Genomic DNA, 12,939 nt, shown 5'->3' with positions numbered 1-12,939 from the left:
GGGTTTATCATCCCCATGCATAGTACAAGAATCAAATTAGCACGGTGTACCTGCTCCGTGGATAGGACTGTACAAAATTGTACAGTTAGCAGAAACGAGAGAGTGCAGCTATCGTCACAGGTGAGCTAGATGCCCAACTGGCTGAGCACTCCTCTACCCTGAGGAGTTTAATGCTGTCGTATAGGGCAGTCCTCTCTCGAGGGGATTGCCTGCTTCATAAAAGTTTCTTGGGTCCTGTGGTAGATCCAGTGGCGATGATGGGCCCAGCGCAGGAATAGCATGGCTTGACTTGGCGTCACTATGTGCGGTGTCCACAGTGCGATAACTCTCTGCTATACATTGACTTTGCAAGGGAATGGGTGCATTCTGTTTCCCCTACTCCTCTTTGTCCCAGTTTATCTTTCCATTGAGACTATGGACGATAGCTATTCCATCTCGTGCATCTGTAATGATCACTGCATCTCAATCTCCTGTGGCCATTTTGCATTGTGATAGGTGCAGACACAATGGGCCAAATGGCTGCTTCCTGCACCATAACAATTCTATGATGTTGTGGGTGTTATCAGGGTGGAGGGGACGGAATCAGCAGCTGGATGTGAGCGGAATGGGCAGATCCAAGATTGTAACAAAAATACTTCTTTTTTAGATTACTGTTCAGAACATGCGTGAATCCCTGAACTTTCCGTGGGATTTGTGGTGCCTCCCCAGACTTGTGAAAATGTGACCTTGCTCGCGTGTACCTGGATTATAACCTGTTTTGTTTCCATGTGCTGCAGGAGCCCAACCCTTTCAAAGCTGCCTGGGCCAAGGTTGTTCCCACGCCCAACAATGGGTCCCCCGAGCTCGTGGTGCTCCAGCATGACAAGGTACGCAGCAGGTCCCCGCCAGCGGGAGTGCTTCGATCACGCACAAGGCCGAAGGTGTTCTCGGTTTCCAGGAAACCCAACTTATTTATAAGTTGCGAAAGCAAAATGCCGCGGAGGCTGGAAATCTGAAGTAAAAACAGAAAATGCTGGAAACGCTCAGCAGGTTAGGCAGCACCTGTGCAGAGAGAAACATTTCGGGTCGCTGACCTTTCACCAGAGCTGGAAGATGTTGGAGCTGAACGGCTTTTTAGCAAATGGGTGGGGGGGAAAATGAAAGGAGATGGGATGAAGGGGAGGAGCGATTGAAGGACAAGTTGTTATGAGGGATGACAGCAGTGAGTGATCCTGGGCCAGTGAGGAGGAGTAGTAGTGTGTGTATGTGTGTGTATAATATATATATATATGGGCATCCCACAAATTCGCCATAAATCGGAGCACAAATAACGCATTAAAATGAAACCCGTGCAAAATATCGCAGATGCTGGAAATCTGAAATAAAAAGAAAGCGGCGGAAATGTTCGGCAGGTCTGGAAGCATCTGGATGAGAGAAACAGCTGTTTCAGGTTGTAGCCTTTCATCCGCACTCTCCACAAATGCTGCCGGATCGGCTGAGAATTTCCAGCATTTTATTTCCATTGAAACAAAAACATTTAGTTCAACAAAAATGGTTCAGGTTTTCTCATTCTGCTGATTAACTGATGATTCTAATGCCTGTACGCCTTGCAAGTAACTTTAAAACATGTTTAAATTGTGACGGTATCCATTTTAATAATTTAATCGAAGATTTGAAGATTAAGTATGCAAATGACTAGTGCAATATTATTCTACTGTGAACTACATCCCTTTTATGACCATTAAGCTCAATTGTTACTTGACCCGTAGGCTCGGTCAGTCGGTGCAATAGTTTGCATATCGACCAGGAATCTAAGCAGCAAAAAGGGTGGCACAGTGGTTAGCACAGCTGCCTCACAGCTCCAGGGGCCCGGGTTCAATTCCGGCCTTGGGTCACTGTCTGTAGGGAGTCTGCACGTCCTCCCCGTGTGTGCGTGGGTTTCCTCCGGGTGCTCCGGTGTCCTCCCACAGTCCAAAGATGTACAGGTTAGGTGGATTAACCATGCTAAATTGCCCTTTAGTGTCCAAGAAGGTTAGGTGGGGTTACGGGGATGGGGCTCAAGTAGGGTGCTCTTTCCAAGGGCCGGTGCAGACTCGATGGGCCAAATGGCCTCCTTCTGCACTGTAAATTCTATGAAAAAGAACATTGGGAAGAACGGTCTAGATGGGGAATCGAATGTAGAGGTTACACTGATGCTTTACGTTGCACTGTAGTCGTTGCTTACGTGCTGTTTTCTGTCAGGGTGCAGAGAGCAACACAAGATGCAAGGGTGTGAACTATGTGAGCATTTGGGGGGAGCTTCAGCTTTTGCAGCCAGTCAAGCAGGCACACAGTGTGAAAGGTGATTAATGGTACATAGCTACGATAAGGAGGCAAGCCAATGGGACAGCAGAGTCTTAACGAAAATTAGATGTTAAAGGATATTAAATGGAATAATCTACCAAGCAAAGTTGTTGAATCGAAGCACATTAGGGAATTTGTGTTAGGTTGGGGGTGGGTAGGTGCCAGTTAGGTTCCTGGTGGTTGGTTAGCATCCCAGCTCGACGGAATCGCCCTTTCTTCCCCCTGACATTCTGACCCTTGCTGCAGCTCTGTAATCCCATTAATCCATGACCTGGTGCTTTAAGCCGATTTCTCTCTCTCTGTAGGATGCCAACCTCCAGAAAACCATCTGTTTTGAGTTTCAGAAGATTAGATACTGGTTTGACGAAAATACAAAAGCGTTCCACCCAATTGCTTTCCCAGTGACTTACCGAATCCAGTTCTACCAGGCAGCTAAGGGGTTCCTGGATGAGAAGGAGGTAGAAGCTGCAGAAAGGAAATATGGCTCAAACAAGTATGTACTGCAGCTCGGGAACTCTTTTTAAAAACTTTTTTTTAATTCTCCTTTTTCACGTTTTCTCCCACATTTACACCCATAAACAATAATCAACAAGATATGTCAATCCCCATAATAACAACGATCCCATCCGCCCACCAACCCCCGAACCTCAACCCGCCTGACAAAAAGGAATCGGGGATTACACTTAGTCACCCTTAATCTACACGGCTCTCCACCCCAACCAACGCCATCCAGCCTCTAAGAGAGTACCGTACATGATACCCCAAAGTTGTACCCCCCCCGCCCCAAGTCTCCAGCTCCTCCCGTCCAATGCCTCTTGTAAAACTCCTCCTCCCAACCTCGGTTCCCTCCCCCAACTTTCCACCCCGGCTAGACCACTCGGACCCTGTTCTGCCAGGCTCCGATGGCCGCAGCCCCTCCCCCCAACTCACTCCCGTTCACTGGCCGGCTTAAACCGGCCAGCGTGGAGGCCCCCGCCCGGGTCCCTTTCCCCCTTGCCCGGCCCTAGGAAAGCCCAAAGATCCCCCTTTAGCACACAAACCCCGCATATCCACCTACACCCCAAAGAGCCCTCCTTTCGAGTGGAAGTCCCGTCCCTTCCCTTGTCCAAATATATGCAGCATTGGCTCCTTTAGCCTCTACGCCCTCGCGCAGTGAGACAAAAAAAAAGAAGAAAATACAGTCATGAGGTTACATCAGCACATGGCCATTCCTCAATTTGCCAGTTCTGCCACAGTCCTTCTGCCTTCGCAAACTCCTCCGCTGCTTCCGCCGTTCCAAAATAAAAGTCCTTGAGCTTGTAAGTCACCCTCAGCTTCGCTGGATATACAATGCCGCACTGCACCTTGCCAATGTACAGTGCCCTCTTCACCCGGTTGAACGCAGCCCGCCTCTTCGCCAGCTCCACCGTAAAGTCCTGGTATACACGTATACCAGCTCCAGCCCACTGCACCACCCGCTTCTGCTTGGCCCAGCTCAGGACCTTCTCCTTCACACTGTACCTACGGAAGCACAGAGTCACTGCCCTTGGCGGCTCACTCGCCTTTGGTACAGGCCTCCACGACCGATGAGCCTGATCCAGTTCATATCGGGAGGGGTCCTCCCCCTCCCCCAGTAGTTTTGCCAGCATCGCGGCAAAATACTCAGTCGGCTTCGGTCCTTCAACTCCTTCGGGCAGCCCCACGACCCTCCAATACTGTCGCCTGGATCTGTTTTCCAGATCTTCCATTTTTCCCCTCAGATTCTTGTTCGTGTCCATCACCTTCCGCATCTCCTTCCCCATCGAGGCAAGTTGATCACCGTGCTGCAATACCGTCTCCTCCACTTCCTTCAGCGCCTCCCCTTGCTCCCGCACCTCCGCCACTGCGCTCGCCACCTCCGTCCTCACCGGGGAAACCGCCTCCTCCACCAGCACATTCAAAACCTCCCTCATCTCCTTCCTCACCGTCTCCATACATTTCTCAATCTGCGCCAACTGCTTTTGGAATTCCGCAGCCATCACCTTAGTTAGTTCTTCAGCCGTAAGCAGTGCAGCCTTCCCTGGTGCTCCAGCCTCCGTTTTCCTTGGTGACCCCGCGGTGACCTTTCCACTCTCCAACGGACTTTCAGCCGCTTTTTTCACGGCCGTTTTTTTGGTGATTTACGACATCCTTCGTCTCCTTGCGCTATCCCCCGACTTTTACTGCCGTCGCTGGCCCTAGGTCCGGGCGTTACTCCGCGAAAATGCCGTTCCCGAACGGGAGCCCTCCAATGTGCGGCTGCCTCCCGCCCGCCGTCACCAGAAGTCCCCAGCTCGGGAACTCTTGAGGAAGGGTTGGTGCCATTCTTCTTGCGCCATCCCTGTAATCACCGGTACACATTCCCTCACCTCTAAAACAATAACTAACGATTTTGCCAGCTTGTGCGGGTTAATTTTACTTTCCACACCGGCATTTTTCTTATTGTGAACAGCATTGATGCTGGAAGGCAACGATACTGGAAATCAATTGAACAAAGACATGACTGAGCCAATTTTCTGATGGCATTTCCTTGCGTCGGATGCAGAATCGATACCACAAGACAAGTTATCTTCCTGATGATGAGACTTGTGAAGAGTCTTGTCATGGCACAGAAAGCTTTCGCTCGGCGTTGAATTTTACGGCACTAAGTTATTCACCCCATTGGGCTCTATCCAATTATCCCCACTCCCTTTAAAAGACATTCCAATTCCTTCTGTTCGACCCCCCTTCCCCAAACACCACCTAACCCTTGACTCCGTTGTCTATTAACAACCTGTCTATCTCGGTCTTAAATACATTCAAGTCACCCAGCCACCACTGCTCTCTGGAGAAGAAAGTTCCGCACACTCCAACGACCCATGAGAAAAATTTGTCCTCGTCTCCATCTTAAACAGGAGACCCCTTACTAAGATTTGTCGCCTTGTTCTAGTCTCTCCCAGAAGTGGAAACATCCTCCTGTTGTCCACCCTATTCATATTCCCTTCGGATCTTTTATGTTTCATTAAGATCGTCCCTCATTCTTCTAAACTCCAATGGGTGTCAGCCCAAGCTGAGCCCCTCAGCCCCAGGAATGAGTTAAGCAAGTCTTCTCTCTCAGCTGCTTCTAATGCAGTTATATCTTTTTGCTGTACATAATAACTCTCAGGTGTGGCCTCGCCAAGAGCCCTGTACAGCAGCAGTAAAACCTCCCTATTCCATTCCCCTTGTAATAAATGTCAACATTCTGTTTGCCTCCTGTACAGGGAGCAAACACCTGCATACCAACATTTTGTGACTCCTGTACAAGGACACCTGTAACCCAGTTCTGCAACCACCCTCTTTTTAAATAGTATAGTGCTTTTAAATAGTATAGTGCTTTTCTATTCTTCTGTCAAAGTGGACAAGTTCACATTTTCCCCACACTATACTCCCACCTGCCAATTTTTACCCACTCGCCTAACCTGTCCATATCCCTGCCCAGATTCTTGACAATTTACTTTTCTACTTATCTTGGGTGTCATTGGCCAATTTAGCTCCCATGCACCCGGCCCCTTTATCCAAATCGTTGATGTCGATTGTAAATGTTTGAGGGCCCAGTACTGATCCCTGTGAAAGTTACTACCCTGTCTTCCGCCACTCCATTTCAGTGCAATCCAGATCAACGTTCTGCAAAAGAATCCCGTCCCCTCCTTCCCTTGGATCCCCCTGGATTGCAGGTGTTTCGGAAAATTCGGGCAAGTGGCAACCTGTGGGATTTGTTAGAACAGCGATTCCCTTAACATACTTTCCTGCTGCTTCCAACCCGGCAGGGCAGCTTGGGCATGTTTCAAAGCTGCTAGGTGCCACTGGGTTAGTTTCCCAGTCCGCCTGGGAGTCTTTCAAATTGCCGAAAGGATGGTGGAGAATTTGCAACAGAGGGTTATTTAAAAATATTCTTGAAAAACCGATTACAAATAACTTGCCTCTCCGAATGTTAAAATGTTTAGTTTACATCCTTTGTATCTTGATGATGAAGCATCTCTGTCTCTAATGGGAGTGTGTTTTGCTTTTGTTTGTCAGGGCTGAAATGGTGGTTCCTGAATTCATGCAACTCTTCAAAGAGAGAGCCACTGCCCCTTTCTTTGTCTTTCAGGTAAGTGCCCTATCTCTCCCCACTCTTCTCTCCTCCTCCCCCTGCCCCCCACCCCCAAGCGTTTCAAGTGCAGTTACAAAAGCAAATTGCTGCAGATGCTGAAATCTGAATTAGAAACTGGAAATCACAGAATTGTTACATGCAGAAGGAGGCCATTCGGCCTGTCGTGTCGGCGCCGGCTCTGAGGATAGCACAGTGGTTAGCACTGTTGCTTCACAACACCAGGGTCCCAGGTTTGATTCCCACTTGGGTCACTGTCTGTGCGGAGCCTGCACGTTCTCCCCGTGTCTGCGTGGGTTTCCTCCGGGTGCTCCGGTTTCCTCCCACAAGTCCTGAAAGACGGGCTGTTAGGGTGAATTGGACATTCCGAATTCTCCCTCGGTGTACCCGAACAGGCGCCGGAGTGTGGCGACTAGGGGCTTTTCACAGTAACTTCATTGCAGTATTAATGTAAGCCTACTTGTGACACTAATAAAGATAAATAAGACCTGTCTTTTCCCCGTACCATAGCACATCTAATGCTCTCTTGAATGCCTCGATTGAACCTGCCTCTGTCACATTTGCAGTCAATTCCAGAAATTAAAAAAATGTTTTTCCTGACATCACATTTGCTTCTTTTGAAAATCACTTTTAAACCTGCACGCGCTCATTCTTGATCCTTTCACAAGTGGGGGCAGCTTCTCCCTAAATGCTCCGTCCAGCTCCCATGGTGATTTTGAACATCTCCATCAAATCTCCCCTCAGCCTTCGAGCCCATAGAATCCCTACAGTGCAGAAGGAGGGCATTTGGCCCATCCAGCCTGCGCCGACCCTACCTCGGCCCCGCCCTAATCCCATACCCCTACCTAGCCTGCACATCCCTGGACATTAAGGGGCAGCTCTAGCATGGCCAATCCACCTAATCTGCACACCTTTGGGCTGTGGGGGAGGGGGCAACAGACCCAACTGCTCCAATTTATCTTCTTAACTGAAGGTTCTCATTCCTGTAGCCATTTTTATAAACCTCTTCTACACTCTCCAATCTGAGGACAATAAGACTTATGGCAGCTATTTCTATTTCCGTCTCGATATCTACCATCCAGTGGTATCTGGTTTGGGATGTCCTTCCACCTCGTGTCTATTCTGAACCTGGACCATTTCCTCTTCAAAGTCCTCGCACTATTCAATGACTTTTTTGATTCCAATCCACCTGCGTCAACTCCTTGAAGTTGGCCCTGCTCCCGTTAGGTTCCTGTCTAATCTCTCCTCATTCTGAATGCTCGTGCTCTTTGTTGCTTTTGGTCCTCGGTGTGCACCTTGTTTCTCCTCACGAGTGTTTCGTCCTGCCTAACCCCCTGCCAAATTAGTTAAAACCCTCCCCCATAATATCAGCTAACTTGCTGCAGTGGTATTGAACCCAGCCCTGAGGTGCAATTCGTCCACCTTAATGTTGAATGATAATCTTTATTAGTATGACAAGTAGGCTTACATTAACACTGCGATGAAGTTACTGTGAAAATCCCCGAGTCGCCTGTTCGGGTACACAGAGGGAGAATTCAATGTCCAATTCACCCAACAGCTCGTCTTTTGGGACTTGTGGGAGGAAACCGGAGCACCCGGAGGAAACCCACGCAGACACGGGGAGAACGTGCAGACTCCACATAAACAATGACCCAATGGTCCCTGCCGCTGTGAAACAACAGTGCTAACCACTGCTACTGTGCAGGGAATATGTGCAGCGTTCAACTGTTATTGATAGGAATCATAGATGTGTCTCAATTGTCACTAATTTACCCAAAGCTAGCAACACTGCATGAATTCTGGTGTAAATCAGCCAGCGGTAGTTTATGCAGCATTTGGTTAAAATGCATGTTATTTATAGTGAAAGAAGCTTGATCTATACAGTGCACAGACAGCGCTGACATTCTGTCTGGGGGCATACATGTATGAAAGAGAAATGTCCCGATTGAAGCTGTGCACAGCGAACATATATCCTCAGCCTCAAGTGAAATCTGGAAGCAGTTAAAACGATTCTGTATCAGGAGGTGCGTAGCCCCCCTACAAAAAGACACTTTAATGTATGCGATTGATTTCTGGTCTGACGGTACCTGCCCCATCTGCACCAAGTTTCGAGTCCCATTGCACGGAGCAGAACGCCGAAAGGGAGACAGTCTATCCAAATTCTTGGGATGAGTCCAATAATCCTCCCCACTGCTGGCAACTGTTCCCCTCTCGTTCTGATAAAGTGGAATTTTGTTTGTGAAATAAATATGTACGAACCTTTTTGCTAACTCTTAAAGGAGCGTAAAGCATGATTTCTGTTCGACTACCTCCTACCGCTCTTGAGGGGCTTGACGGTAAATGCTGAGACGATGTTTCCTCTAGTGGGGGGAGTCGAGAACCAGAGGGCTCAGGATAAAGGGGTGCCAATTTCAGACTGGGATGAGGAGGAATTTCTTCCCTCGAGGGCTGTGAGTCTTTCGAACTCCTTGGCACACAGAGCTGTGGGGGCAGAGTCCTTGTGTATATTTAAGGCCGAGACAGATTCTTGATCAGTAAGGGAATCGAGGGTTGGGGGGGGGAAAGGGCAGGAACGTGGACGTGGGGAATGTGGGATCAGCCACGATCCGAATGAATGGCGGAGCAGGCTCAAGGGACCGACTCCTCTTCCTAGTTCTTCCGGCCTCGTGGGTTACCCAGGTGCGAGGGGGAAACCCGGAGGCCCCGCCACCGGCTAATGATTTGTGCTGAAAATCCCGCCCTTCCTCATGTTGGGCCGTGGAGATGTGTCCAGACGCATGTCTCTTTGAGTTTGGTGGGAGAGTGGTGATGGCAGAGGTGAATGTCTGACTCGACCTCTGTACTCGCTGCCACCCGTCTCCAGGGCACTTTGATTCCCTTTTAACGCACTGACATTTATTTCTTGAGTTTGCTTTGACTAGTATTAAACTGCACCCATCTGTTTTTGCAGGTGTTCTGCGTGGGTCTCTGGTGCCTGGATGAGTATTGGTATTACAGTGTCTTTACCCTCTTCATGCTGGTAGCCTTCGAGGCCTCCCTGGTGCAGCAGCAAATGAGAAACATGTCGGAGATTCGGAAAATGGGCAACAAACCCTACATGATCCAGGTAAGGAGTTTATAAAGGTAAATGTTGGTGGGCGCCCAACTCAATGATACAAGATCGGGAAGGTAGCCTGGGATGGAAGTCTTTTGCCTGTTTGCATTAAGGGTCTTGTGTAAAATGAGTTTGGACAGTGGCAGCCCAGCTGTTTTTGCTGTAATTTGGCACCAATTTAGCTCTTGGGATGCCTGGTGTAAGAATAATATTGGATTGGTATGCGTTTCTATTTTGTGATCCCCATGTCACCGTCAAATAGTTCCAGGGCAGGCACAGCACGGGTTATGTACAATGTTCCCTCTGCAGTATTTTGAAAGCATCACCGTTCCAATCTAACTACTTTGTACTGCAACACGCCTTTTTACAATGACACTCCTATTTCCTTTCAGCTGCCAATTGGTGTTGGGAACAAAGTGTGTTGGCCCATACCCAATGGGGACTATGTTTGGACACCCACTCGCATCGCAGAGGATTATTATAGCCAATTAACTGAGGAGCCCTTCATCCATTATGGGTAGACAAGCGGCAGATGACAGTTCATGTAGAGAGGTGCAAAGTTGATTGATTTTGGTTGGGAGAATAGGGGCAGGCAATATAAAATAAAGGGTCCAATTCTAGAAGGGACGCAGGAGCAGAGGTACTGGGGGGTATGTGCATAAACCATTGAAGGTGGCAGGGCAGGATGCGAGAGCAGTTACTAGATTTGTAGGCTTTATAAGGCCTAGTACAAAAACGAGGTTATGATTGCATCACTGTTTGGCCCTCAATCAGACGTCTGGAGCAACATACTATAGGAAAGATGTGGAGGCATGAGAGAGAGTGCAGAAATATTTCACGAGGATGGCTCCAGGGATGAGGAATTCCAGTTATTTGGGTACGCAGGAGAGGTTGGGGCTATTCTCCCTCAGAACAGAAGTTTGCGAGAAGGTCTTCGAGTCCAGCTCTGTCAAAATGAGCGTAACCCGATATACAATGGATTGGAGGTGTATCTTTCTGAAGGTCATGTACATACTTGCACTCCAGGAATTACCAAAGCAATTGGATACTGGACAGGCCTCGATTTTTAAAAGATTCTTTTTTTAAATCCTCGTGTACTGGATCCGTGGCTAATTGTGGATCAGCGCGTTTACTACCTTGAGCATTGTGTTCTAAACATCTGAGCTGTTTGTGTCCCCTGGTTGTATTCTGGAGATTGCATCTCCCCATGAAGCTGGCTGCAATGTTCCCTCCGATGTGCGATACAATCCACTCCCGTTACGGTCTCTCTGAGACAGCCACGGTGTAATCCAGACCCAGATTGTTTCATCTACCAAGTTAAATGTGCCTGCCCGTCAGTATAGCCTGTCCGATTAAGAACAAGTATTCCACGACTTGGTCGTTGAGCCTACGCTAATCCAGCATCTTGGAATTTTTGAAGATAATTGGGGAAGCTTTGAAAAGCTGCTCAGCGTCTACTCCCGATAGGGACATTCCCTGTTCTGATAACCCTCTGAGCGAAAGATTTCCTCTAACTCCCAGCCTGTTTATCAACTGATTAGTCCTCCGTCCGCGCTCTCTTATAACCGATGGACCAACCCGTGGAAATTATGTTTTATTTTTTTAACCCCCCCCCCCACCCGCCTCAAAATGCTTTGAAACATTCTAAATAACGTGCCCAATCTCGCATCGGAGTACAGCTGCCATGTCCAGAGTGAGACTCTAATTATGTTGCATGAACCGAGAGAGAAGAAAATTGATCTTTCAACAAGGAATCACCCTGCTGCGAGAGCACCCAGCAGCAACTTCATTAAACTACCTGCTGTAGTCCTATGTGCTGAGTTTAGCACCAGTCACCTTACAACTAAGGCAAGTGCTGCGGTTGATTAAACCCCTTGATCTATAGAATGATATATAGTGGGTTCTATTACACAGTTGCTGCTGATCCCCTGTAGGTTTGGACAGAATACTAAAGAACACCAGACCGCGAGATACGACAAGTTGGCACCTACGCGGCGGGTTTCATTCCGAATCGGGGCCTGCCTCTCTGGCACACTCCCCTTTCCTGGCCTCGTATCATAGAATTTTAGTGCAGAAGGAGGCAATTCGGCCCATTGAGTCTGCATCGGCCCTTGGAAAGAGCACCCCATGCAACCTTTTTGGAAACTCGGAGCAATTTAGCGTGGCCAATCCACCTAACCTGCACATCTTTGGACTGTGGGAAGAAGCCAGAGCACACCCGGAGGAAACCCACGCAGACACGGGGAGAACATGCAGACTCCGCACAGACAGTGGCCCAGCCGGAAACCGACCCTGGGACCCCGGAGCTATGAAGCAACTGTGCTAACTACTGTGCTGCCTCATGGTAGTAGTTTAACGCTCGTTGCTATTCGGGTTCTGATGCATTTTTTCAAAGCAAAATATGCAGAAACGCACGTTTTGCCCCGTTATATGGATAATGTGTCACTGACCAGCCATTTCTGCTCTCACGTGTGACTGACACAGCTATGAGGCCGGGACGTTGAGTGTCTTTAAGACAGAAGTTGATAAATTCTTGATTTCTCGAGGAATTAAGGGCTATGGAGAGAGAGCGGGTAAATGGAGTTGAAATCAGCCATGATTGAATGGTGGAGTGGACTCGATGGGCCGGATGGCCTTACGTCCGCTCCTATGTCTTATGGTCTTCTGGCTATCCAGAGCAATCATGTGGTGATCGAAGTGTGGTGTGGTTTAGGTATCAACAGAAGCACCTAATATTTAAAATAGCAATCTGCCACTTGATAGCGCAGGATATTGCAGAAACAATTGGAAACAGTCAGGGAGCAAATAAATAAGCTAAATAGTCAAAATGAAGGGTATTCTGGCAGGGCTGTTACAGCTTTACTGGGATGCAGCACAACAGCAGGTTAATATGTGGGTCTTCCTGCACATAGCCAGTGGAGTGAGTGTGTGTACATCATGCAGGGTGATTTGGTTGCCACTAAATGAGTTCTACTTTGCTCCTTGATTTTTCTAGGTCTTCAGGAACAGGAAGTGGAGGCAAATCTCAAGTGATGAGCTCCTCCCTGGTGACATAGTTTCAATAGGTAAATATTTATTTATGCCATTAAAGGAGGTGGCAGGTCTGTGTGGATGGTGGTTAGAGGGGGGGGTGGGGTGGAATGACTACTCTTAACACATTCTAAAGGGAAACTCATGTTTAAAATATTCCCACTTCTCCGCATTATTTCTGGTGTGACACAGACACTGTGTGTGGGGGCGCGTCCCTCCCAGTCACCTCAGTGATGTAGATTGTGGGGATTGACTTTGAGGACCAGTGGTTTGGGCTGTTCACAAGTGTCCCCTCCCAAAACTATTGAACATGTGATTGTTCAAATCATGTGCAGTATCTATTGAATGCCGACTAGCCATATGATTGAAGAACTCCCCCTCCCAT

The 12,939-nt window shown here is 48.3% G+C and overlaps 1 protein-coding gene across 1 annotated transcript in view; it reads left to right on the top strand.

The window, feature by feature from the left end:
• atp13a1 (ATPase 13A1) overlaps positions 1-12,939 on the top strand; it is a 74,329-nt gene continuing 61,390 nt past the window's right edge. The window contains exons 1-6 of the mRNA XM_072491231.1: positions 1-120; positions 777-866; positions 2,628-2,815; positions 6,358-6,430; positions 9,381-9,536; positions 12,520-12,589. Of these exons, the coding sequence (XP_072347332.1) occupies positions 16-120; positions 777-866; positions 2,628-2,815; positions 6,358-6,430; positions 9,381-9,536; positions 12,520-12,589 (682 nt within the window). The 5' untranslated portion in view covers positions 1-15. The remainder of the gene's footprint in view (positions 121-776; positions 867-2,627; positions 2,816-6,357; positions 6,431-9,380; positions 9,537-12,519; positions 12,590-12,939) is intronic.

The sequence above is a fragment of the Scyliorhinus torazame genome, chromosome 27 (genome assembly GCF_047496885.1).
Source record: "Scyliorhinus torazame isolate Kashiwa2021f chromosome 27, sScyTor2.1, whole genome shotgun sequence".
Lineage (NCBI taxonomy): Eukaryota > Metazoa > Chordata > Chondrichthyes > Carcharhiniformes > Scyliorhinidae > Scyliorhinus > Scyliorhinus torazame.
Note: the sequence above shows the minus strand (reverse complement) of the source record. Positions and strands in the feature narration are given on the sequence as shown.